Source organism: Trachemys scripta, chromosome 3 (assembly GCF_013100865.1).
Source record: "Trachemys scripta elegans isolate TJP31775 chromosome 3, CAS_Tse_1.0, whole genome shotgun sequence".
Classification (NCBI taxonomy): Eukaryota; Metazoa; Chordata; order Testudines; family Emydidae; genus Trachemys; species Trachemys scripta.
The window spans coordinates 38105758-38131991 of NC_048300.1; the positions used below are offsets into that span (position 1 = coordinate 38105758).

Genomic DNA, 26234 nt, shown 5'->3' on the forward strand with positions numbered 1-26234 from the left:
TGTGCTTTACTCATCAAGTTAGGGTGGAAAAGATATAATGTAGTGGTCTACACACAAATTTGCACTGGTTTAACTAAAAGTATTATATAAATTATAGATGTGAGCTAAACCAATGTAAGACAGATTTAAACCAACATGAGTGTCCACATTACAAAGCTGCATTTGTTTAACATCATACCTTTTGTTAATCTGGTGCAATTTTTGTGCTTAGACAAGCGCTAATACCTTGGAGGAAATCTTGCGCCAGCAGAGCATGAAATCAAACAAGTCAAGAGGGGTGCAATCCTGTTCTCAGCAGGCACAGCCCAGTTGTATGTTATGCAACAGGCCACCTGATTTACAGCAAGGACTATTTCCAGGACACAATCCTTAGAGACATTAAGACTTAGCACACATAAATTTAAGTGCAATTATCAGTTAATTGAAAATAAAAAATAAATAAAGAGAGCTAAATAAGAAAGATAACTGGCCAGTGGACAGTTTATTGGTTCAATTAAATGAAAACTGTACAACTTTAAAAAAAAAAATCAAACTCCAAAGGGAAGAATTCTGCTGTGTTACATCAAATAAATCTAGAGTAACTCTGTTCAAGTTCATCAGATTTGCACTTGTGTAACTCAGGAAAATATGTTAAAGATCATAGTTGAGCCAACTGAAATATACAAAAACAAGTTTTCCTATGGAAATTGTATTTTCCAGTGTTATGCTCATACTGTATATGCAAAAAAAACTATAAAGTAATATTTTAAATTGCAGTTATTATTAAAAACAGCTTGTACCAATATCCTACATTTTCCTTTTCCGCACCCTAAAATAACCCCACTTTAATCCCATATAAACACTTAAAAAAATTTAAAATGATCCAGATGTTGAAAACATTAATCCTGACAATCTTTTGGCTCTGAAGCAGTTTAAGATAATGATTGCTTGGCTATTACACTAATGGAGGAAGGAGAGGGGAGTTAAAAGGCCACCAACACATTGGGCTGGATTACTCAATTCTCTTCTGTGACCAGTTAATCCTCTCTCATTGTCTAATATATGAGCTCAAAACAGTGACTGAAGTGTGCAGATGAATAAAAAGTGGCTTTGCTGCTGGGAACACCCACGTCTCTGCATATTGTGCAAGTCCCAGCCAAGCGGCACTCAAGTTGGGCTAGTTAAACTCACACCAGTAATCACTTTTCTGGGGTGGATTAAAACTAGTTGGGGCCATGAAAACTTCAGAATTCTGTGAGATATTATCTATTCAACCCCTGCCTATAATTCAGACCTGGTCTCTTTTCGCATCTTCCCCCACTCTCTCCGCTCTGGCAAAGATACTAGCCTCAGTACCCCTTTCACCTTTTTTGTCCATAGTCCCCCCCACACACACACACACCCCTTCATCTACACTGCCCCTTCTTCTTGGAACTCTCCCCCAAACCTGTTTGCCATGCCAGCTCCCCTAGCCACATTCAGTCCCTCCTAAAACTCATGAATGCTGCACAGTCAACAATAAGTAGAAGGAATGAACTGGACCCTCTAAATATGTACATGCTTTACCAAGTAATCATGTGATCTTGCTGTCCCCCTTGTCCTTTCCTTCCCCACCCCTTTCTCCTGCCCTGGTGTGTATCTGTCCCTTACTAGTAGCGGCATGTGCAACCAAGACTTTGCTTTTCTGGGCAGGAACTGTTTTGTAACTAGCACACTTCTGGGCACTTGGAAAAATAATAAATGTCTAAATAAGAAATCCTATAGGAAGAGTCAAAGTGTCTATAGATACGATAGATTTTTCTACTAAATTCTGTAGGACTTTTCCAATAAGGCGGGCAGACATAATAGCAGATCCAGTGCTAGTGCACTGTCCCTCCTAATGCCCTACAGGGGGCATGAAATATGTGACCATACCAAACCCCTTATCCTACCCCTCCATCTGGCTGCACCTGTGGGGGCAGGCTGCACCATTCACAGTAATAGCGCAGCATGCAAACTGAGCAGCTCTAGAAGAGACAGACAATCTGCTGCTAAGCAAACAGACACTTCTTCATGGAGGCTTGGCCTCATGCCACGTTTGCAGGTTTGTTCAGTTATTGGTAAGCAAAAAAAAAATCTAATTTTTAAACGTCAAGAATGTATTTTGCTTCCACTTTCCCATTGTTCAAAAATGGCTAAAAGGATTCACTTCACATTAAAAAAACAATAAGTCTAAAGTTCAGTTCTAAAAAGAGCTGAGACTGAACAGAGTCTGAGTCCTAGAGAAAATTCTTTTCACAAAGATATGAGCATGAGAAGACAAGGTGTTTGAATGGAGTGCCAGATGTCAGTCTACCTGTAGCATTCTGGCTGCAAGAGCTAACAGAAGCACAGTTTAAAAGACAGAATGTAAATTAACCCCAGTCACCCCTTCTTTTTAGGTAAGTCATAAAACTGGGAGTCATGTGACCTGGTGGCTCATCAACTGACTGTATGTATGGCGGGGGCAAGCCATTTAATCATTCAATAGTGGGCCACCAATTTCGGATGCCCAGTTTTAAAAATCTAGGTGACAAACTGGGTACCCAAAATGATGGCATCCATAATTAATAATGTAAAGGTTGGAATCTTTCTGAGCCTTTGAGACGAGTGGGAGACTGTCCACGGATCAGGGCTGATGAATAGGTTTCCTATCTGTAAAGTAAGGATCATGCTTACCTAACCCCCAGGCATCTGGGAGGGTGAAATTCATTGCTGTATGTAGAGCACTTGGCAGGTGCTATCAAAATGCAAAATATTTCTATCAAAACAAGCCTGTGTGTAGTTTGTTGATTTAAAAAAAAAAAAAAACACTTATTTACACATCAAGAAGTTCAGTAGAGTGCAATTTTTAATTAAGAGCTAAATGGTGGCTTTGTCACGGTCCCCAGACAAGGAGCAGCATGTTGTTGCACTGTCCTAGGAAGCAGATTGTGACTCATTGATTCACAGTCTGCCTCCCAGTTTTCCCCGCCTCCAGCCATGTGCTAGGCCTATACCTGGCACTGTATAGTCCCAGAACATGTCAGTGTAGCAGAGCTGACTAGTGCATAGGGGAGGAGGGAGGGACCAAGGCTCCACCGCTTCACTCCACACCCCATATGGGGGCGGGGATGTAGAAGCTCTATGGAGCCTGCTCTCCCCACCATGAAGCTACCCACAATATGTGCAGCCAACATATGGGAATAAATGGTCATATTCTCCTGCATAGACCCAAAGGATGGGCCATGATTGTCCTAAATTAAGGACATAGGAGAGTAATTTTTTAAATCGAGTTACACCAGGGATTTCCCTACACCCTTCCCGCCCCGAATTTCCCCAGCAGCCCCCCTCCCAGTTTTGTGAACTAGTTACATGCAGTGTTGTCAATTTAGTGATTGTTTGGAAATTTGAATTGAAATTGAAACATTAATACACACTTTAAAAGCATATAAAGTGTATGAAAATACATGTATCTGGAAAAGTATAATAGATTTGAAAAGTATGAACATAGACTAGCTTCCTTAAACAGCAGTTGTTTTTATGACAATGTCAGTGCATTCATTTCGGTGATGTTGGCCAACCTAATAATTTCAAATGATGATTTGTAAGCGAAGTCTAAATGAGTTCTCCCTGACAGCTAGTGATGAGCTGGGGGTGGGGGAAAGGCTTCAGGACCAGATTGTATTTACATTCACACCTAATCTACCTAGGTATCCAGCAAACCCAGCTGTGTTGCCCAAGTGATAGATTTTGATTGGGTTACAAATCACTTGAATGCAGGAGAGGGAGGGTGGAGGAGGGGGGGGGCGGTAATGAAATGTTATTCTTATTGTATGAGTAAAGGGCAGTAGAACTGTACTTACCCTGTGCAGATTGAGGGCATCAAGAGAGGGTGGGGAAATATGTTTTGCTTGATGGTCTGCCTGAGTCACAAGTACTATTTGACTTGCCCCTCTCCACTGTTTAAAGACAGAGCTGATTAGGCTCCATAGATAGCCTTTTGTTTTGTTAAGTGATCACTACAGCTGAAATCCTGATAATCAGGTCTAAGGGTAGGTCTACACTTACCTCCGGGTCCCACGGTAAGCAATCGATCTTCTGGGATTGATTTATCGCCTCTTGTCTAGACGCGATAAATCGATCCTGGAAGTGCTCGCCATCGACGCCGGTACTCCAGCTCGGCGAGAGGAGTATGCGGCATCGACGGGGGAGCCTGCCTGCCACGTCTGGACCCGCGGTAAGTTTGAACTAAGGTACTTTGAATTCAGCTACGTTATTAACGTAGCTGAATTTGCGTACCTTAGTTCGAAATGGGGGGTTAGTGTGGACCAGGCCTAAGTGCTTAGACCTGCTGTAGGACTGTTTCTGTGGAAGAAACAGCCCAATCTGCACTAGTAGCGAGGTTCCCTCACTGAGGGCTCAGCAGAAATCACTGAGAGCTGGGTGAAACCTCAAGAAACCAACTCACAAAGGTCACAGTGGCAGGTGGCAGCAGAAGGTGACGGTGCAGGGCCATTGGCAACAGAGCGATGGAGTTAACAGTGGCACAACGAACAACAGTGGCCAAAGCAAACAGTGAGCAGCTGGAGGAACAAGCAAGGTGCCTTCTTGCCCCCCACCTGGCAGGTGAACTCATGTGAAAGCACCTCTGAACTCTGAGTCTCCACTGATCAAGGACAACACTGGTGAGTGTTGCGGCTATTAACAATGTGAGACACAACACAGTTCATGCGAACAAACATGGCAGTGGCATCATACTTTCTATATAAGCAAGAGATACCACGCACTACAAACTGGAGGCCAATGTTAAGTGCATTGTCACTTGTTCATCCTGAAGTTGAACACTGGTTCCGAACAAGACCAGCAAATGCTCACTATCTTTCTGCAAGAAACTCAACTGACTGGCTAGAAGCATGTGGTGCAACTGTGAAAGACTCAACAGTTGAAAAAGTGAAGAATTCTCAGACCACATTCAAAAAATTTGCATACATGGCTTATAAATGCACCGATGCAAATGAGCATCAAACATTAAGTCACTGTGTACATTATCTTGATGTCAGTGATAGGCCAGTAGATGCATTTCTAGATGTTCAAGTTATAGAAGACACATCAGCGACAACCCACATCTTAGAAGAGTTAAACGGTTGTCAATTGGACCGCAAACAGATGGCTGCTTGTGCATTTGATGGAGCTGCAAACTTCCCTGGAAGACATGGTGGAGTACAAGCTTTGCTCAGAGAAAAGTGTAACCCTAATCTCTCCTATACACACTGCAATGGCCATCTACTCCAACTAGCACTAGTACATGATGCAGACTCTTCAAAAGACATTAAAAAAAGCTATAAAGTTAATGTCTTCATTATATTTGTTTTTCAGCAAAAGTCCAAAAAGACTGAATATCTTGGAAAATATAGAAGATACCGTGGGACTGAAGTTCAAATTAGTCCAACCTGGGAAAACCCGCTGGCTTTCTCATGAGCGATCCTTGGCTGTTGTCTTAAAATTACGCTAGCCGTTATTACTGGCTTTGGAAAGTATCTACCAAGATGGGATGGATCCAAGTAGTGAGGCTGGTGGATTACTTTTGCTACTACATTCATCCTCTGTCTTGTAAGTCTACTGTCGAAACCACTTGGGTCATTAAACAATGCCATCCAGGCATCTGCTACAAGAGTAGTAGATCTTTGTCCAGCAATAGAAGCTACATTTGCCTAGGGCGCTAACATTTGGGGGGCGGCGACCGCGGCAGCCGGCCCTTCCGCCGCCTCTGTCGGGGGCGGGACCTTCCACCGCCTAGGGCGGCAAAAAAGCTGGTGGCACTCCTGGATTCTACTCAACCTGTACGTAGCTTTTACAGCTGCCTGTCCTATAAAACACTGACAATTGAGTGGAGTGAGACACTACCAGCAATGGGGCTGCCATGTGCTCAGGACAGAATAGAGAATTTGAACACAGAGTGGAATATCATATGACAAATGAATGAAGATTTGACTTCAACTTCTTTTTTCTCATCACTAGTGGCTCAACCCGATATTTATGCTTGTTTCCTGGGATGAAAGAAGTAGAAATTCATCTCTTGCTACTCCCAGTCACAACAGCTACAGTTGAGCATTCTTTTTCATCATTGAATAGAATTTTGTGTTCTGAAAGAAGAAGTCGCCTTCTGCCTGATCATGTGAATGAACTAATGAGCATATCGATTGAAGGAATGGAAGTACTGGACACACGAGAAGCCACCAAAGATGAATGCATTGCATTCAAGAAGTTTATTAACGGAGTTGTGCAAAATTAGAACAAGAAACCAAGACGGATGTAGATGTAGTGCTTCATAGAAGGCTTGAGTAGCCAACTTTAATTTGTGTGATGATTTTAAAACATGAGTTAAATCTAATAAAATGATCATGAAACATTTCAGTTTTTACTATGGTGCCATACAGCTCACCTTCACCCTCACCGTCTCACCTCTCATCAGTCCTGACCCCCCGCCCCCCGTAAATTCAAACACACACACCCTAATTTCAATTCCTGGGGAAAACACTGAGTTACACATTTATTTACATAATTTGCCATATAAAAACTTTCACAAAACCTTTAATCCCAAATCTCTAAATTTCCTACAGATCTCTGGTTTCTGAACCATGGGTTCCCAGAGGAGTTCTTTGAACACAGTGCACTCGAATGACAACCAAACCCACGCCAAAAAAAATCCCAAGACACAAAGATCTCTTCTGTTCTGTAATACTCTCAGCTCAGACTCCACCAAGTGAGGCAGAGCACAAGCCATAATCTTAAAGAGCTCTCCTAATGCTTTACCATGGGAACTGAGCCATTGCTGCCTTTTTGCACATATGTATTTAATGAAACCATCAGAGAAATCACAAAAATGCTGTGTCAAAATGCTCTTCCTTTTTTTGTTCAATCTTTGGTCACCAGAACCAAAGCTTAGATCAGTCACCTTATTAGAGGATATGAACTTACTGGTTAATTTCCTTCTTCTCTTTTCAAATGCTCCCCAGACAGCAACATCTAGAACAGACTATGCAGCAAGAGAATCAATCTGCTGTCTTTTGCCTTACCCACACCCAGGGCTATTTAAGAGTAATAATAATAATTTGCACCTCGCAAGCCCCTCCCTTACAGAGATCTAAAGGGCTTTAGAGAAATTATTTAAGCCTCCCATCACCCTTGTGAGGTAGGTATTATTATCCACGTTTTACAGAAGGTCGAAACCAAGTCACAAAGACACAAAAGGACTTGCCCAAGGTCATATGCAATGTTGTCGTCGCCACGTTGGTCCTAGGATATTAGAGAGACAAGGCGGGTGAGGTAATTGAGCAAGGTCATACAGCAAGTCAATAGCAGACTCAGAAATAGAACCCATGAGTTTCAATTTCTAGGCCTGCACCCAGAACACTACACCACAGTTTCTATATGTATTACCTGGCATTCCTGACCACAGTGATACAGACCCACCATGCCCTGAAGAGTTTACAATGGGCCATAGCAAAACCTGGCCTAATTCCTTGTTACCTGAGCAAAGGAAGAAAGCACATACAGTTCCCGTTCTCACTTATCCCCTCATCTAGCTGGCTACACCCCCCCTTATGCAGAGGAGAAAACATGGGCCTATTTTATTTTTATTTTAAATATATTTTTTTTAATTTTAAATAAAATGTATTTTAAATTTATTTTTATAAGTTCTCTTCATCAACCTCTTTGTCTGAATCAGAAAAACACAAGAGAAAAGGTTTTGCAGCATAGATGTAGTAACATGAAAAAAAAATGTGCAAAGACATTGTTATATGAACACTAATAAATTATTACCCATGATAATCCTTGAGGCATGCCACAAAAACACGTATAATTACACAGAAAAATATATGCCAAAGTGCTGTATTTTCAGATGGATGGTTCAGCAGCTGTACTTGACATCAGTGAGATGGGCATAAATACCCTGGCCTAAGTTTTCTAATCGACTAGTGATTTTAGGTGCCTCGGTTTTTGGGTGCTCAATGTGAGATAGTTGGCCTGATTTTCAGAAAGTGCTGAACATCCAGCCGCTGAAAGTCAGGTCCCTTTTAAATTACTAATCACTTTAGAACACTTAGGCCTGTGCCTAGATACTGTACTGTGATGGGCGTGTGTAAGTGTGTGTGTGTGTGAGAGAGATTTTAATGAAATAAAAAAGACAAAGTGAAATAAGGCTAATATACTCCAAGCTTGGGTGGCTAAAGTTAGACACCTGAGTCCATATTCAGGCACTTGATGAAGTGGTTTGATTTCCAGAGGTATTGTACACCTACAACTCCCACTGACTTCACTTAGGCTCTGATTCAGGAAATCACTAAACACATGTTTAAGTCCATCCCAATTCAGGAAAGCAGTTAGACATATGCTTAAAACCCATTGCACTGATTTAAAGTTAAACATGTGCTCAAGTGCTGTCCTGAGAACAGGTGGTTTGTTTTTTTTTAATTGAGGTTTTGAGAACTGAACACTCAAGCACCTTGGATCATCAGAACAGTTATTTTAGTTGTCACCCCACTTTGAAAACATTAGCCTAGATATTTAATTGACATTGTCAGTAAAATAATCGGTCTAGAATAGCGTTTGATTGCATCAATTACCATGCAGCTGTCTGGAGTTATATACATTATTTAAAGATTAGTGTTTATGGGAGATATGTGCAAGGGGAGTTTGGTTTACATATCTGGGTAAAGAATCTTAGGATATAACTCATTGTTAGCAGGAACAATTAAATCTTAACATATGCCAAGTTATGGAATTATAGCTGTCACCTAAACAGATTCGCTAAAATACGCTCACTCGTGTCTCCTAACCTCCCTGCTCAAGCCCTGGGACAGGGGGTATGGTTTGTGGGGGGCACAGCACACAGATATGTGGAGTTTCTGGAGAGCATTATGGCCCAAAGCCTGCTCTCACTTAGACAGTAAAGTTGCCAGGTGTCTGGTTTTCGACTGGAACGCCCAGTCGAAAAGGGACCCTGACAGCTCCGGTCAGCACCGCTAACCAGTCCATTAAAAGTCTGGTCAGCAGCGCAGTGGGGCTAAGGCTCCCTGCCTGCTGTGGCTCCAGGGCTACCCAGAGGATTCAGGGGGCCTGGGGTCTTCGGCGGCGGGGGTCCTTCCACTCCGGGTCTTCAGGGCACTTCGGCAGCGGGTCCCGGAGCGAGTGAAGGACTCACCACCGAACTGCTTCCAAAGACCCAGAGTGGAAGGAACCCTCGCTGCCGAATTGCCGCCAAAGACCTGGAGCGGAAGAAGCTCCGGGTCTTCGCTCCGGGTGTGTTCGGCGGCACTGAAGGACCTGCTGCCGAAGACCCGCTGAAAACTCTCGTGGGGGCCCCTGTGGGGCCCTGGGCCTGGGGCAAATTGCCTCACTTGCCCCCTCCCCCCGCCGGGCGGCCCTGTGTGGCTCCATGCGGCTCCCGGAAGAGGCAGCATGTCCTCTCTCTGACTCATATGTGTAGGGGCAGCCAGGGGGCTCCGCACACTGCCCCACTCCAAGTGCTGGCTCTGCAGCTGTAGGGGCAGTGTCTGCAGACGGGGCAGCATGCAGAGCCGCCTGACTGCACCTCCGCATAGGAGCTGGAGGGGGGACATGCTGCTGCTTCCGGGGGCTGCCTACGGTAAGCGCCGCCCAGAGCCTGCACCCTCCCACAATCCAACCCCCTGCCCCAGTCCTGATCCCCTCACCCGCTCCAAACCCCTCGGTCCCAGCCCGGAACACCCTCCTACACTCCAAGCCTCTGATCCCCAGCCCTATCCCAGAGTCTGCACCCCCAGCCAGAGCCCTCATACCCCTTCCCACCCAACCCCCGCCCCAGCCCGGAGTCCCCTCCTGTACCCCAAATCCCTCATCTGTGGCCCCACACCAGAGCCTTCATCCCCAGCCAAAGCCCTCCACCACTCCCAAATGACTGAGTGAGTGAGGGTGGGGAGAGCAAGTGACAGAGGGAGGGTGGATGGAGTGAGTGGGGGGCAGGGCCTTGGAGAAGGGGTGAGGGGGGGCAGGGCAAGGGTGTTCGGCTTTGTGTGCATAGAAAATTGGCAACCCTATTAGACAGGAGTGTGCAAAGATGGCTTAAAGCTATGACTGCTAGGCTGCGCCTCCTAAAGCAACAGCACAGAATCTCACCTAACAGTATTCTCTCTCATAAGCCCTTTTAGTAAGATACCATGGGAGTTTGTGCATGTAGCTGGTTTCACAGTTTATGAAGTTTTCCATAACATAGTTTATCAAATTTTATATACTTGGACTGTTCCTTTCCTTAGTAACATCTCAGAGAGGGTTGCTGAAAATGTACTTGTTTTGTTGCCTGTAACAGAATGAAACAGAAGCGATATAAGCGATATAGTCATTTGTGGCCAACGCAGAAGTATTATACAAGGAGTGTGAAAGCAATATTACTCCTGCCATTTGAATTATAAGCAGAGTTTTTTTCAGTGTCTCTTAAAGCATAAGCTAGTTTTGAGATGTAGTTTCAGATTTACTTGGCCATACAGAACACTTGGGTGCAAGAGTGAATTTGCAAGTCTTGCTTCTAGGGCCAGTGGAGAGTATGAACCAAATTCAGCTCTGGTGTACACAAATGCAGTTCCCACTGAAGACTCTAGAACATGCACGCATTGCGCCAGGGCTGAATTGGACTCTGAGTCAGCTGCATGCAGAGCTTTTTGTAATGAAACCCATAACGAGGCAAGGTTTTGCCAGGTTACAGAATCCAAACGGCCCAAGCCTAGCCTGAGTTGTAGGTACTCCCAGGCTAGTGGTGGATGAAAGCCATGAGAGACTTGGTGGTTTGGCATAATTTAAATGCCAAAATAGGGCAAAATGTGCTGTTTTCATCAATATTTTTATTTAAAGTTTTGGGTTGAGGTCAAGGGGATCTGAACTCTCAGAAACCAAAACAAGGTTCAGATGAACTAGAGAAAGGCTTGAAGTAAAATTCCAGATCTAAATTTCAAACTCTGGATGTGACCCAGAGCCAAACTCATTCGAATCCACATTTTGGGCCTGCCTTTTTTTTTTTTTTTTTAATATAAAGTGTTGCAGTTTTTGGATGCCTAACTTGACATACCTTAAAGTGACCTGTTGAGCATCTGTCTTCTGAAAATCAGGCTCCTTTCAGGTGTCTGAAAATGGGCAGCCAAAAATCACTAATCTTTGCAAATGATGTATATTTTTTATAATGGACTGAACAAAAACCCAGACCCAGACCATCCTCCCTTGAAATTTGAGGTGTTAGAAATTTGGATACAGTTTGATCGATGCTCTTCTATCTGTAGACTAATCCCTCCCATCCAGTCCGAGTGATGTTGATTTTAAAGTAACATAAATGGCCTGCATTAACAATGCTATTACTGAAGTCCTGTGATATTTATTTTTAAACACTATTGTTGCTGTACAAATAGCTAAAGAAGCTCAATAAAACCAGAAAAACAGCAACTTATTAATGCAAATAATGACAAAGTTGAGGCATGTAAACCCGGTGAAAGAGCATTGGCCTGCTAAACCCAGGGTTGTGAGTTCAATCCTTGAGGGGGCCACTTAGGAATCTGGGGCAAAAATCACTACTTGATCCTGCTAGTGAAGGCAGGGGACTGGACTCGATGACCCTTTGGGGTCCCTTCCAGTTCTATGAGATAGGTATCTCCATAAAGCGGTGAGCATGCAGAGGGCAGCAGTGAAAGCTCCCAGAGTCAACGTGTCTCACTCAGGGTACGGCTCCACTAAAAATGTAAGTCGACCTATATTAAGTCGACTTACAGCCACCGCAGTAATTACTGCAGTGGTGCATGTCCACACTACCCTCCTTGGGTTGGTAGTACATGTCCTCATCAGGAGCAGTAAGAGGGGCAGTATAGGGAGCCGAGAGCCCGGGCTCTCAGCTCCTTTGGTAGCTTCCTGCCGGGAGCCCTGCTGCCCCACAGGCTCATGGGCTCCCAGTGGGCTGCCCCCTACTCAGCTCCCTGTTCCTCCCCCCACCCAGGAGTGGGGGGAAGCCACCCAAGGCTTCTAACCTTCCCGTTCCATGCCAGGGGGAAAATCCTCCTGGGGCTTCTGGCCGCCCCAGGGAGTGGGGTCCAGCTGCCCCAGCTTCTCGCCCCCCTCTCCACTCCTCACTACGAGCTGGGCAGCCTTGTCAATTTCACAGCTCCCAGCCAGGAGTGGCGTTCATTCTTGCCCCAGTTCCCAGCCAGGAGTGGGGTCCAGCTGCCCAGCTCTCCAGGGGAGCAGAGGACAGCTGGGCTCTAGCTGCCCAGCTTTCTTGTCGACAAAAGTGCCAACTGCGTATGTAAGTAACAGTATCTACACCAGGGGTCTCAAACTCCAATGACCACGAGGGCCACATGAGGACTAGTACATTGGCCCGAGGGCCGCATTACTGACACACCCTCCCCCCGGCAGCCCTCAGCCCCGCCCCCACTCCACCCCTTCCATGAGGCCCCACCCCTTCCCTGCCCCCATTCCAACCCCTTCCCTGAAATACCCACCCCAACTCTGCCCCCTTCCTGCCCCCAGGGGGTGCAGGAGGGGTGTGGAGTGTGGTGGGGCTCAGGGCAGGGAGTTGGGGTGTGGGGTGCAGGAGGGGTGAGGGGTACAGCAAGAGGTCAGGGTGCAGGGTGCAGCAGGGGGCTCAGGGCAGGGGGTCGGGGTGCAGGGTACGGCAGGGGGCTCAGGGCAGGGGGTTCGGCTGCAGGAGGAGTTCGGGGGGCAGGATCTGGCCCGGCGCGTACCGGGGGCAGGGCAGGCTCCCTGCCTGCATGCCTGTCTGCCCTGCCCCCGCAAGAGGCTGGAACGTGGGGAAGGGGGGCGGAGGGGCTGTGTGTTTCTGTTGCTTGAGGTTCCGCTGCCAGCAGCTCCCATTGGCTGTGGTTCCCCGTTCCCGACTAATGGGAGCTACTGGGGGCGCTGCCTAAAGCAACAGAAAGACACAGCCCCTCCGCCCCCCCCTTCCCCACGTTCCAGCCTCTTCCCGGAGCGGCGCAGGGCAGGGCAGGCAGGCAGGGAGCTTGCCCTGCTCCCGGTGCATGTCCGGCCGCCGCTCTGGTAAACACTGGGGGAGGGCGGGGGGGCTGCAAGGGGCTCGCGGGCCGCAGAAAATCACCCTGCGGGCCGCATGTTTGAGACCCCTGATCTACACAAACACTATCACCCTAACTACACCGACATAAGCCCTATGCCTTTTGTGGAAGTGGAATTATTATGTCAGTGTAGTAGGGCACTTGCATCGGTGGGACAAGTGTAGACACTAACATGATGAGATTGACATAATCTGCCTTATGTCGACCTAACTGCGTAGTGTAGACCAGGCCACAGACTCAATGCCTGCCGGAGTGTTGGGACACTGTAGGCCAGTCATCCCTGCTGAAGCCTTTTACAATTTGAAGCATGCACACACATTGCACCATTCAATGGAGAAAGAGAGGCTGCCCTACCCTGTCTCCTTTGAAGTGCAAGCTGGAAGGAAGGACAGACTGGAACTACTCGTATGCAACGGTTTGAAGTTATGGAAGTTTCTTGAAACCAATCCCCTCCCTTCCACTAAATCCCTTTTGCAGAGCCACATAGACCTAGTCTTCATTGTTTATCTGAAACTGACCTGCTCCAAAAAATGTCATTTTCTTTTATAAATTCATTCAGTAAACCTGATGTTTTTGTCAATTTAGCATATCGTCACACTATCAGCCAAAGCTGTAAAAAGCACAGTGAGTTTAACACTAATGGTTTCACACTGAATTTTCACAGTATGAATATTTAATAGTAATGAACTATAAAAATGGACCTATTAAATTCTTTAAACAAAGCTCTTCAATATTAGGACATGTATGAAAATATTAAAGTTGATGTTCCACTTAATGATATGGCATTTGGGGGATAAATATACTAATGCTTTTGGCTGTCTAGTTTGAAAGTACTGTCTTTTTACATTTTGCCTGTGTGTTCCACTGCCCCCAATAAATTAATTTGTGTTTGCTACTTGTCTCATAGTCCCATTAGCACATCAAATGTTAAGGAACTATCAAGAGACCCATTTGCTTAGAGAGGAGTTAAAGCAAGAGAACAAACCATCCATAATCAGTCCTATCAAAACAAAAGCCATTCGGGGATAAGAGACACTCAGTTGGTTGTTAGGTTGTAATGAAATGCCTGTTTACCTTGCCTGCAATGTGGGGCTCTCTCAATCTCTCCTGTTGAAGCTGTTCCACTGTGGATAACTAATTAAAAGTCATTGGAGCAGAGGAACTGGAGGCTGGGTCTCCCACATCCTGGATGAGTGCTCTCGCCACCATGCTATAGAGTCATTCTCATGTTTGTGCACTCTCTCTCTGGCCCAAATGCCCCTAAGTATTTATCCACAATTCAACAGCTTCAACAGAGACTGAGGGAGCCGCCCCCCCATCAGAATATCTCATCAGAATGCCCCGGAAAGGTAGATCACTGTTCAACTCTCTTCTCCTCATCAGCTATAGGGGGAACTTTAACCAGGTGTCTCCATATCCCAGGTGAGTACCCTAGACATTGGCTAAAAGTTACAAAAGAGGTCATCCTCCTCCTCTACTTCCCTCCCTTTCCTCCACTGTTTTGTTTGAACTCACCTGAGGGGCCAGATCCAGTAGGCGGCCTCGGAGCAGGCCTATCCAATCCCGTGAGTTCGGTGGCTGAACGCCCATCTTCCCCTGGTTTGTGAATCACTGTGGGCTTAGGCAGGGACAGGCGACCAATGCCTAGAGTGATGCCTAGAGTGCATGCCCAGAGACAGAAGCCCAGGTGCCTAAGGAACTATTTACTGCAAAAACATGTCCCCAGGAACAATGGGGAGAGGCCAATGCTCCAGATCAGCCTGATTGACAGCGGGCAGGCTAATCAGAGAGTCAGGAGGCCTGGGGGGTCCCGTCCTCCGTGTGAACTGGAATGGCCTGAGTCAGACAGAGTGGGGCCGAGCTAAGGAGAGAGTAGGGGCCTGAGCTAAGTTGCTGGAAGCAGAGCTGCAGCCCCAAAGCCAGATCACAGCCCAGAGAGAGCAGACCTGCCCTGGGAGCAGAGCTGCAGCAACCGGAGCCAGAGGGGCCAGACAAGCAGCCCAGGGAGCTGAAGGCAGAGCAGCAGCAGCCATGCTGAGGCCGAGTGGAGCTGGAGCTGGGGCTGGAGCAGTCCGGAGCTGGGTGCGGTGAGCAGCTAGGGAGAGTGAGGGGGACCCTGGGCAGTGGCCCCAGCACAGGGAGACACCTCAGCCAAGAGGCCTTGCAGGCCAGACTTGGAGGGGGATCATAACCCCGACCAGGCAGGGGCGACACTGGGAAAAAGGGTCCTGCCACCTAGAGCCTGAGAGCACGTGGCCACCGCCAGAGCAAGTGTCCAACCCACAGCGTCCCTGCAGCACAGACAGGGCCTGAGAAGGAGCCTGGGATCTACAAGGAACAGACTGAACTGCCCTGACGTTCCAGAGACACTGGTTGTGATGTTCCCTGCCACAGAGCAGGGTGATGTGTTTTCCTTTAACCTTTCCCATTTTTCCTTATTCTTTTTTTAAAATTAATTGTTAATTAAACAACTTGTATTTGCTTTAAATTGTATGAAATGATCAGTGGGTCAGGGAGGTTCCCAGTGCAGAGAGAGTACCCCAGAGTGGGGACACCCTAGCCCCTGTCCTGGGTGACCACTGCAGGGTTGGGGGTCGAGCCCCCCAGCAATCCTGGGCCCAGCCTTGTCGGGCTTTACGAGGACTCTGCCAGACAGGAGAGTGGAAGGGGAGTCCTCAAGGGCAGGGAGGCCTCTGGGTAAAGGAAGTGGGAGCGAGGACTCAGATCCTTTCGCTAGCCCACTTCACCGGGGTAGTGCAGAAGCCAGGAAAGTTCCCCACAATAGCGGGACCATTCACCCGCTTACATAAGCTTCCCTGCCTGAAAGTAACATTATCCTCCATCTCATATGGGATTTAACTGAAACCATTGGTTAAGGGCTACAGTGTGCCTTTTGGCACAGCTACAAGCAAGGGGGACAGGAGGGGCATGTAAGGTGCAACAGCCCAGACTGAGCATCTTTGGGCCTAAGACACCCCCTCAGAACCACAATCCCTTCCCTGCATTGCAATTGCCTTGGCAGAGGGTGGGGGTAGTGATTTCGCTGCAGGCCTATACCAACCATAAGTTACAACACCTTGTTGGCCACCACCTTGGAGTCCATCAGTGAGACACTAGCATGAGTAAGGCTGGCAAAAAGGGCCCCACAATGAGTGAGCAGTAGATCCTGGGTTATAATCGGTTCCTGGGCCCATACTTAGACTGACTCTTTCCATTTTTGATCAGTTTCCACTTCTTGCTTAGAAAACAAACAAGGTAGGGGGTTTCTCCTTGCAGGGTTCTTCACATCTCATTTGAACCCACAAAGACCCCCCAGTTTCCCTTGCTTAAACTATCTCTATGCTCACCCTCAAATTCCCAAACTATTACTACTATTCTGCCAGGCCAAGACCACTGTTCTCCCTTTTAAGCCTCTCACTGGCAACCTTAACAACTGGAAACCAAGTGTCTCACTGCCAAGTAATGTCCCAAGAGGAGCTGAACTTGCTGATACACCTCACTGTTCTCCTCCCATATCAGCCTGGATTGAGAAACACTGCCCCCAGGTTCAGATCTCTCACATGATAAGGAGCACTAAGACTAAGCCACTTGTTGGGCTCCAGAAAGTTTTTTTCAGTTAGAAAGTGCCATATGTTCTGTGACATTGGAAATAACTCCGCTATCTAAATAGCGCTCAATAAAGCAGACTATTACTGTTACCAAACGAAGCATTTAAAAATCAATTAGAACACTAAATTGCACTAAGTACCATGGTGGAATGTCTTCAATTTCTCTCTGCTGTTATGTGTAGATATGACTTATACAAATATTTTACATACATTCCCAGGCAAAAAAATTATGTTAGGATGTAGCTGAAGTTGAGAATCCATATCTATAATTTAAAGGATGAAGAACATTATATGCATGTGGTAATTATCCCAAAAACGAGCATTATGAACCTAGGAAATTCAGAGTTAAAGTTAAACCTAAAAGAAATCCAAACATATTCAGCTATGAAAATGGACAGTTAAGGCACCCAGACAATCTTTACTCTGCGCTGTAGTGACACCATGCAATAATCATACAAATAGAATTTATTCTTATTAGTGTTTGCAGTCCCACCTTAAAGTAAATGATTTACTGCCATATTTTTTCCTCATGGTGTCACTCCATTTCTAGGGTTTTTTTCTGCTTTGTTTTGTTTTGTTTTACAAAAACAAAATTGTTCAGCAATTGAGCTGGATAAGACAGAATAAGATGCCTTTTGCTATAATAAACGTTAAGTAACGAGAGGCTTAACCAAAAGATTCCTTCTTTTGGTGTTAACACTTTATATAATGGAGAGAAGCATTACAAAAATTAATGGTTTGCTTATAAACGGAGCTTTGTTAACCTGTTTACTTTAACATGCATTGATATAGTAGAGATTTTAATTTATATGACAGAAGAAGATGTTTCGTAGACCATCACTTTTGGGCTAGGGTAACAAGCACTGAATGGTGGGATCGCATCATCACAAACTCACTGTTTTGTCGCCAAAAGGCAGTTTTAGGTGACAAAACTTGGTAGTGTAGACAAAGCCTAAGATTCAGTTGCGTGCTGATTACCTTGATGCCCTTGGGAGTCAGTGACTTTTTTCCCTGCGTCTACTTGTGTGGGATTATTACTTGAAAAAGCACCCCAGAAACGTTTTCCACTCCTCCTCAGAACATTCTACCTAGCAGCTCCTGCCGACAAAGTGCTGTTCACACTGGCACTTGTCCCGGCAAAACTTTTGTCTTTCAGGTGTGTGTGGGGCGGGGGGGAAAAATTAACACCTTTGAAAGACAAAATGTTGTTCAATTGCCAGAGTTTAGACATAGCCTTAGAGGCATGGCTGTAGTGACACAGCCATGTTGCTAAAAGCGGTGTAGTGTAGACATAGCCTAAAAGTCGTACAGTGTAGCCGCTGTTCGTCTACTGCCAACAAAAACTTCCACCCCCAATGAGCGGGGTTAGCTTTGTTAGCAGGAGAGCGCTGTTGTCATTCAATTGCCAGTATAGGCATAGCCGGAGATAACTGCATTATCTCTGCACTTTACTGGGGGTTGATGGATTCATAGTGTTTAAGGGCAGAAGAAACAATTAGATCATCTAGTCTGACATCCTGCAATACATAGGCCATTAAATTTCACCCAGTTACCCCTGTATGTAGCCCAGTAACTTGTGTTTGGCTAAAGCACATCTTCTAGAAAGGCAGCCAATCTTGATCAGAAGACATCAAGAAATGGAGAATCCACCAACTCCTTTGGTAGTTTGTACCAATGAATATTCACCTTCTCTGTTAAAAATTTGTGCCTAATGTCTAATTTGAATGTGTCCATCTTTAACTTCCAATCATAGGTTCTTGTTATGCCTTTCTCTGCTAGATTAAAAAGCCTTTTATTACCTGCTACTGTGTCCCCATGAAGGTACTTCTACATCATGATCAAGTCCAATATTTTTTTGATAAGATAAACAGTTTGAGCTTTTAAAGTCTCGCTGTACAGCAGTTTTTTTTTTCCAGCCCTCCAATAATTTTAGATGATTGAAGTTAATTTCAAATAACAGCAACACAAGACAAACCTTGAACCTCATTAGCAAAACTGAAGCTGCATTCAGCCCTCTAGCTGTTTTAAAATAGACCACTTATGAAGGAGAATTACTGGAAATTAATTCCAACTACAACTGCATGAACATCATGAGAAAGATTCTTTATTAAATTTAAGGCTGTGATAATTGATTTGTTTCACTCTTGTCAACTCAACCTTCATAATGCCTCAGAACACATGGTGGAGAGGAAATGAAGAGAATTCCATTGCTGAATATGTGAAAAACAGGCCTTATTTACACAGAGATCATACTGAAGTCAGAGAGATGAGAATCAGCCTATCAGCATGATTTTACCCGTTTTAGGGACCAGTGTGGAAAGGGAATGAATAACCTGCTACCAGAAAATATGCAACAAGCTGTGTACTCTTGTATATCTATAGCATAATTTCTGAATATAATTGTAATACCCTAACTGTGTCATGTGTTCATGCAAACCACTTTTGAAAAGAGATTGAAAGAAGGCTACGAGCCCTGATTTGGATAAAACCTATGCGCCAGGTCTTATTAGTCTAAGCATATGGAAAAGGTAATTCGCCAGCCATATTATGGAAAGTGCCATTCCGTCAGTGCACAGAAACATGCATATTAGCCATAACGTCAAATACAAAATTAAGATTCTATAACAGCACACATTACTTGTCATTGGCATCCTCATTAGCCGACATCTGTGTTTACAACTGGCTTAGGCATCGAGAATGATCAGCAAGGACCAAGTAGAAGAGAGCTTCACTACTATTAACCTTGTGCTTTGGTTGCAGATGATCTTCTGAAAGACACCCCTTTCCCACTAAATGCCACTGGAGTCATGGATCCATTTTCCTTCCAAATCTGGCTAAATGATCATCGTGGAGAAATAAATCAGAAGAAATCCTTGACCATGTTTGGAGACAATTTTGAGACAGAGGTAGAAGCTTTTATTTTTTTCAAGAGACATGGGAAAGTGTTCAAAGCCACAAATGGCAGTCAGGTACCCACCTCCCATTGGACATCACCGGGAATTAGGCAACCATTTCCATGTCTGTTTTGATAATCGCCCCTACTTTTTTCTTACATAAAATTAATAAGTAGCAAAATGCTATAAAATTGTTAGTTGTACCCCCTTCATTTCAGATAACATTCTTGGCACCAAGGCCAACTTTGATTTGTTAATCATGTGATATCCTCTCCTATTTTATGATTAAAGAGAGAAAAGGGACTGGTTGACTCAGGGGATCAGCAGTGGAAGAGCCTTTCATGTCTCGATCACCAGTTCAAATGCAGTCCCACTTGAGAGTAAAGTCGTTAGCATCTGGTGTCTGTTCAACATACACAGTCCTCTACAAAGCACGTAGAAAGTAACAGGTCTTCCCTGGATTAGTTAGAATCACACTCAGAGATATGAGACAGTTCCAGTGACAGAAGGCATGGAAATGCTGTCAGAGAGATCAATGCAGACAGAAGGAATAATAAGGCTTTGAAGAAGGAAAAGGAGGACACATAGGGCCTGATCTGCAGCCCTTTGAAGTCAATGGGAAAAATCCTATTGACTTCAACAGGCTTTGGATCAGGCCCCATGTGGCAGGCAGAGAGGGTGTTTGTTCCAAGAGTAGGAGGTGGCAAGAATAAAGATGCAAAGCTGAGAGAGGGAGGAGGCAAAAGAAACAGATAAGTGAAGATATGGAGGAGCATAAGGAGTGGCAGGTGTGATCAGTTCTCCTTTTATCAGTAGGTATCTTTAAGAGATTAGCAAATATAAAGTGAATTCCAACAGTGTACATAAAATCTTGCATTTTACAAACACTTCCCCTAAAAATAAAATGTTTTACATACTCTAGGAAGATTCACATATACTTCAGTCCCTGTGATAAAATTCCTCCATTTTATGTTTTAGGCTGTAGTTTATGGACAAGGAGTAAGTGAAGGAAGCAAAAAGAATACCGATATCTGGATATGGCAGCTGGTAAGTGACATGCTTACCGACTAAGTGTGCGTTTGTATTTAGATCTGGAACAGTTCACGCTGCGAGAAAGCTTTCTAGCCATGGGCAAGAAAAAAAAATATTTTTGATTCCTTCTCTAAGAAGACTCCTTAGCCCAGGAACCACCTGTGAGTCAATTTCAAACCACCAGTCACTCATCAGTGCTTGAAAAGTAACTCTTCTTCCTCCTCTCCCATGGTGGAGTGGTCGGGGGTCACTAGCATCCCTCACCACATCCTGGATAGGGGTTAGATTCCTTCCAGCGTCCCTCCCCCAGATCCACGAGGATGTACCATGGGCTGCAGGAATCTCTCCTCTGCTGTCCCTCCCCTGGCCCTACAGAGCACTTGACCTAATTATACACATGGACTGCTGTCCTTCCCATGGAGAAATCAGGTAGGGCTCTGAAGTAGATTTGCGTGATTGCGTAACAACTTGTCTACTTGAAAGTGAAATAATAACAGCAGTATGGCTCAGCAGTCGGGTGACTAGACATCCCAATTTTATCGGGACTGTCCCGATATTTGCTTTTTGTTCGCGTCCCGACCGACGTTCGGTCGGGACACTGGACAAACAAGCAATTTTGCCCTCTGCTCCAGTGCACAGGCAGAGCCCGGAGGGGCTCGTGCCTCCCCCCCCCCCTTTCCCCCATTGAATCCCTCCCCAAATCCCCGCCCTGGCCCCACCTCTTCCCCAAGCACACCGCATTCCTCCTCCCTCCCAGGCTTGCACTGATCAGCTGTATGGTGGCGCAAGTGCTGGAGGGGAGGGGTGGCGCCCAGCACTCACCCTGCGAACTGCTCCAGCTTCTCCAGGAAGGCCAGCACGGCCCAGCAGAGATCCCACAGCGGCTCCCTCCGCCCGAGTCCCCGGTACAAGCTGAGGCAGGCCTGGGCCTCCTGCGCCGCGCCCATGCCCGGCCCAGGTGGGGAGGGCAGCCGGGAAGCAAGCCAGGCTGCCCCAGGGATCTAGCGCAGCACGTGGGCTTGGCTAGGGTTACCATATTTCAGCAAGCAAAAAAGAGGACGGGAGGAGCCCCACCCTAGCCCCACCCCCGTCCTGCCCTAGCCCCCACTGCCCCTCCCACTTCCCGCCCCCCCCCCTCAGAACCCCCAACCCTCCCCCTACTCCTTGTTCCCTGACTGACCCCTCCTGGGACCCCTGCCCTTAACTGCCCCCCAGGACTCCACCCCCTATTTATGTACAGGCGTGACTACCTTCCCTTTCCTGGTTATTATACGTGGCCAGTCCGCATCCAGTAGTTAAAAAAAAAATAAACTAATAATTTAAATTGGAATTTCATCCATTAATAAGTATTTATTATATAGTTAAAACCATTCTATTGAAGGACAGATATTAAATAACACTAAATATGTTAATGTTCAAAACAATATTAAAAATTTGAAAATTTAGAGCATGGAAACCAAAATAGCTAAAATTTAGTTTTGGCAAGATACACGGAATGGAAACTCCGGGATCTTTACCTGTCACTGAATATAGCCATCATACCAATAGTGGAATATAAAACAAGTCTACATATACTCTCCTTAAAATTTTTACTTCTGTCCATTCCCAATAATTGTAACAAATCATTATTACCTTCACTCCACTTGCCACGCGCCCCAAGCACAAAACCAAAGAAGTGGATATTTTTACCTCCCGTTAAGTTTTTAATTTCTTCCTCTAACTCAAGATAATAAGCCACCTTCTCACTGTGGGCTTGTTCCAAACTTCCGGCATTATCCTCCCATCGCACTGTAACATCAACCACCACTGCTGTATCTCCTTTTATAAATACAATATCCAGCTTTCTTAACTCACCCTTACTATTTCTCAAATGGGGCTCTATCATTGCCTTCCACCCTAATTTACCAACCTTATCTACAACTGCAGCCACTACTCTATTATGCCTTTTTATCCTAGCATTCTTAGTCTTATAACATTGTCCTGAGATATGGGGAACAGTCTCCCGCACTTTACCGCACCATCTACAAAGAGCATTCACACCTCCTCTTCCTCTTGCTAATGTCTCCCTAGTAGGATAAATATTTGCCCTAAGCTGCAATGCTGCGATATACGCTGACGATTTAACTTTACTAGAGTTTCTAAAAATCAAATTACTAATTAAATCATTTTTAAAATATTTTATCCCTATTCCCTGACATCTCAGTTCCGACCATCTTAAAAATTCCTCTTCCCTCCATTTCTTGGGATGAGATGTTACTGCACTAAATGACAATATTTTATCCACAAGATTTTCTCCTGCATATAGATAAGATAGGTCCATCCAATCATCTCTCGAGACAATATGTCTCCTCCATTTACGAATTAACATATTTGGGATTTGCACACTAAACTTAGTGAGAGCTAAACCACCATCCCTACCTCTAGAATAAAATATCCCATCTGTGGTACACTGAGGTAAATGTAAAATCTCTTTAACTATTTTTCTAACTAACACATCAAGATCGTCTAAAAGATTAAAAGGGGGTTCTATTAAAAGAAGATTATAAAATAGCTTCGGTAAGATGTATGTCTGTAAAATTAATATTTTTTGGGCCGGTTTTAATGGGGCCTTAATTAAATTCTCACTCCAATCTTTCAATTTTTCTTTAAGTACCGGTCCCCCTACACCTATCCAGGGATCTATTCTAGCCCCTAAATAATTTTCAAAATCCCCTGGTTGAACATATTCAATCTTCTCTGACCCTATCTGCCAATTATCCTTAGGATTAACTACATAGGTTTTATGTTTAGTTAAAATATGAAAGCCTTTCGTTTTCTTCACATTAACAGAGAGATTAGTATTTTTACAAAACTCCTCTAAGATACCCAAATTTTTGATCATTCCTTTATATGAGCTACTTAAAATTGCCACATCATCGGCAAAAGCCAATGACGTGACACTATTACCCTTAACATAAAAACCACTTCCTTCTACTTCTAATCTAGTTAAAAGGGGATCCATAGCAATATTAAACAAAATTGGGGACAACGGGTCACCCTGCTTGACCCCCCTCCTAATTAAAATAGACTCAGTAGCTTCATCACCCACCCATACCCTAGTTGTGCAATTATCATAAAGGTCCCTAATAATATCTATAAAATGTTCATCTATACCAAATCTTCTCAACCCGGCTATTATATGTCCGTGTCCCACAGAATTAAATGCTTTAGCCAGATCTACGAACACTATTGCAATTTCATTCCCATTTCGTTTAGCCCCTTTAATCAAATTATCTTATATAGCAATATTTTCCTCACACCCAGGGGCGGATATAAATCCTTTTTGTCTACTACATATCTTAACTGTTTCCACCAGTCTTTTTGCTAATATTTTGGTATAGATTCTAATCCAAACTGACCCAATTGTCAATGGTCTCCAAGATGTTAACTTCTTCATTTCCTCCTCATCTTGTGTCTTTGGTATTAAAATCGTTCTATTTTTCTTAATTTCATCTGGTACCTGTCTATTTAGAAACCATATATTAAAAATTTTTGTAAGTATTAAGGAGTCTAAATTAAAAATATCCCACAAATTGCTCACTTTTACTTTATCTGGGCCAGGAGCACTATCTTTTCTTATTTCTGTTAAAGCTATTCTAATCTCATCCACAGAGATCGGACTCATTAATATATCATTATCCGCATTCTCTGTGGATGATGGCCACCCTATCATATTACCATGTCCAATTGTTCCCAAAATATTTACATAGTATTCCTCAATTTCTTTCATAGGGATAGCACACTTAGCCTTATCTGGCTCTCCCATTATAATGCGAGTCAATCTTCTTCTATCCTTATCAAATAATTGTTGATAGAATTTATACTTATGCTACAAAGAAAGCTATCTCCTAATTGCATTAAATTGCTTCCTTCTCCCCTCCTTTCTAATCTTCCCTTTTCCTTTATTCCTCAACTCTATTTGACTTTCATTTCTAGGGTCCTGTCCCTCTACTAATGAATAACATAATTTTTCCAACATTGCCCATCCGAGAGCTTTTGTTAAATCCTCCTTTAATAATCCTTCAATTTCCCCTAAACTATTTATTATTTCTCTTCCCTCCCTACTTTGTTTTCCCCGTTTACATATTTTCTCCACTAAATCCTCTTCTGGATGTCCTTTTAGTGGGAAAATCCTCTCTCTTGGGGGCGGAATTTCTAATATATTTACTCTAATGTCCTCTACCTCAGTCACTTCCTCCCTATCTCCTGTTACCACTAACTTCTTCTTTGCTAATTCTCGTCTTTTATCTGATATTTGTTTATTCGTTTTGGTCCTCATCTCGCTCTCAATACATTTATTTATATTCCTTTTCCCAATATATTTCCTTTCCAACTGTATAAGCTGCGCAACCTCATCTTTAGTCCATATACGAGATCTAGTCGATCCCTCTTTGATCTTACTTTTAGCAGCCATATCTTCTTTTCTTTGCTCATTCCTCACAGCAGGGTGTCTATGTCTACAGTGTTGGCTCAATCCAGATCTAGTATGAAAACCAAGCCCACAGACCGAGCACGTATGGCTCTTCATTGGGGTATCCGCCTTCTTGGGTATGCACCTGGGGTAGTGGCAAGCTATATTATGATATTGAGAAGATTTTCCACATTTACTACATACAACTCGTATGGCTTTACTTTTATGAACCACATTAATGTGTTTGGCCCATTTACCAAATGTTGGTAATATCTGGGGACATATTGGACAATTAAAACTATCATTGGTATACTCTAAATAAAAAACCCCATCCTTCCACGAACTACTTTCTAATATATTTATATTACTACCAGTACTGTTAAGATCCTTATTACGATCCCTATTAAAATCAGTACTTGATTCCCTAACATATGGATCATCAAATGTACTTAAATACTTAAAATCCGGATTAAAACTGTCCATAGTTAAATCATTAAAAGTGTCCCTTGTAAAAACCATCGGTAAGATAGATAAAATCTCCTCACCATGATCATCTCAAACATTCTCCTCTACCTCCTCTCCATGCTCCACTGGGAGGACTTGATTCTCACGAGACTTCATTATAGTCCACACCATTTTATCCATTGGTCCATCGACCCTGATCACACCCCTAATATATTTAACACTGTCAGCCGGGGCATCAAAGCCAACAGCGGGGGCGTTATTAACCCGGTCCAGCGCCAATCCGGTATAAAAATATAAATTACTTTTTTCCATAGCTAAAAGATTTACCCTTCTCAGGGGGAAACTAACCCTTTCCAGGGGGAATCTAACCCTTACCAGGGGGGCATCCATGTGGCACCATATGGGGCTGCCCAACCCCGTCCCACACCCCACTGAATGTGGGATGTGGGTTCGTCCTCCGCAATCCGCCTGGCTATCCAAGCCAGTTACTGACTCTCACTACGAGGAGGTAGCGGTTGGACTTGCAATCCAGAGGCTTTCCTCAAAGAGGGGTCCCAAACAGCATAATGTCGAGCTCTAACAGGCGTGTGAGAAAAGGCTCAGATCTGGTAGGGGTTGCCCCTATTGACCGGGCTCACGCCCACCCCCACCTCACCGATAACCCATTCTCTCACTACCCTCAGGCAATGTTTCCGTC

The 26234-nt window shown here is 44.5% G+C and overlaps 1 protein-coding gene across 3 annotated transcripts in view; it reads left to right on the forward strand.

Moving 5' to 3' along the window:
- Window positions 1-26234, forward strand: part of HAAO (3-hydroxyanthranilate 3,4-dioxygenase) — a 79916-nt gene that overhangs the window by 49428 nt on the left and 4254 nt on the right. For 2 of the 3 annotated variants that reach the window (XM_034764465.1, XM_034764464.1), the window contains exons 7-8: window positions 19457-19602; window positions 20569-20637. In XM_034764465.1, coding sequence (XP_034620356.1) covers window positions 19457-19602; window positions 20569-20637 — 215 coding nt within the window. Of the gene's footprint in view, window positions 1-14471; window positions 14711-19456; window positions 19603-20568; window positions 20638-26234 lie in introns of those variants that run through there. The other variant, XM_034764466.1, reaches the window with a different exon arrangement.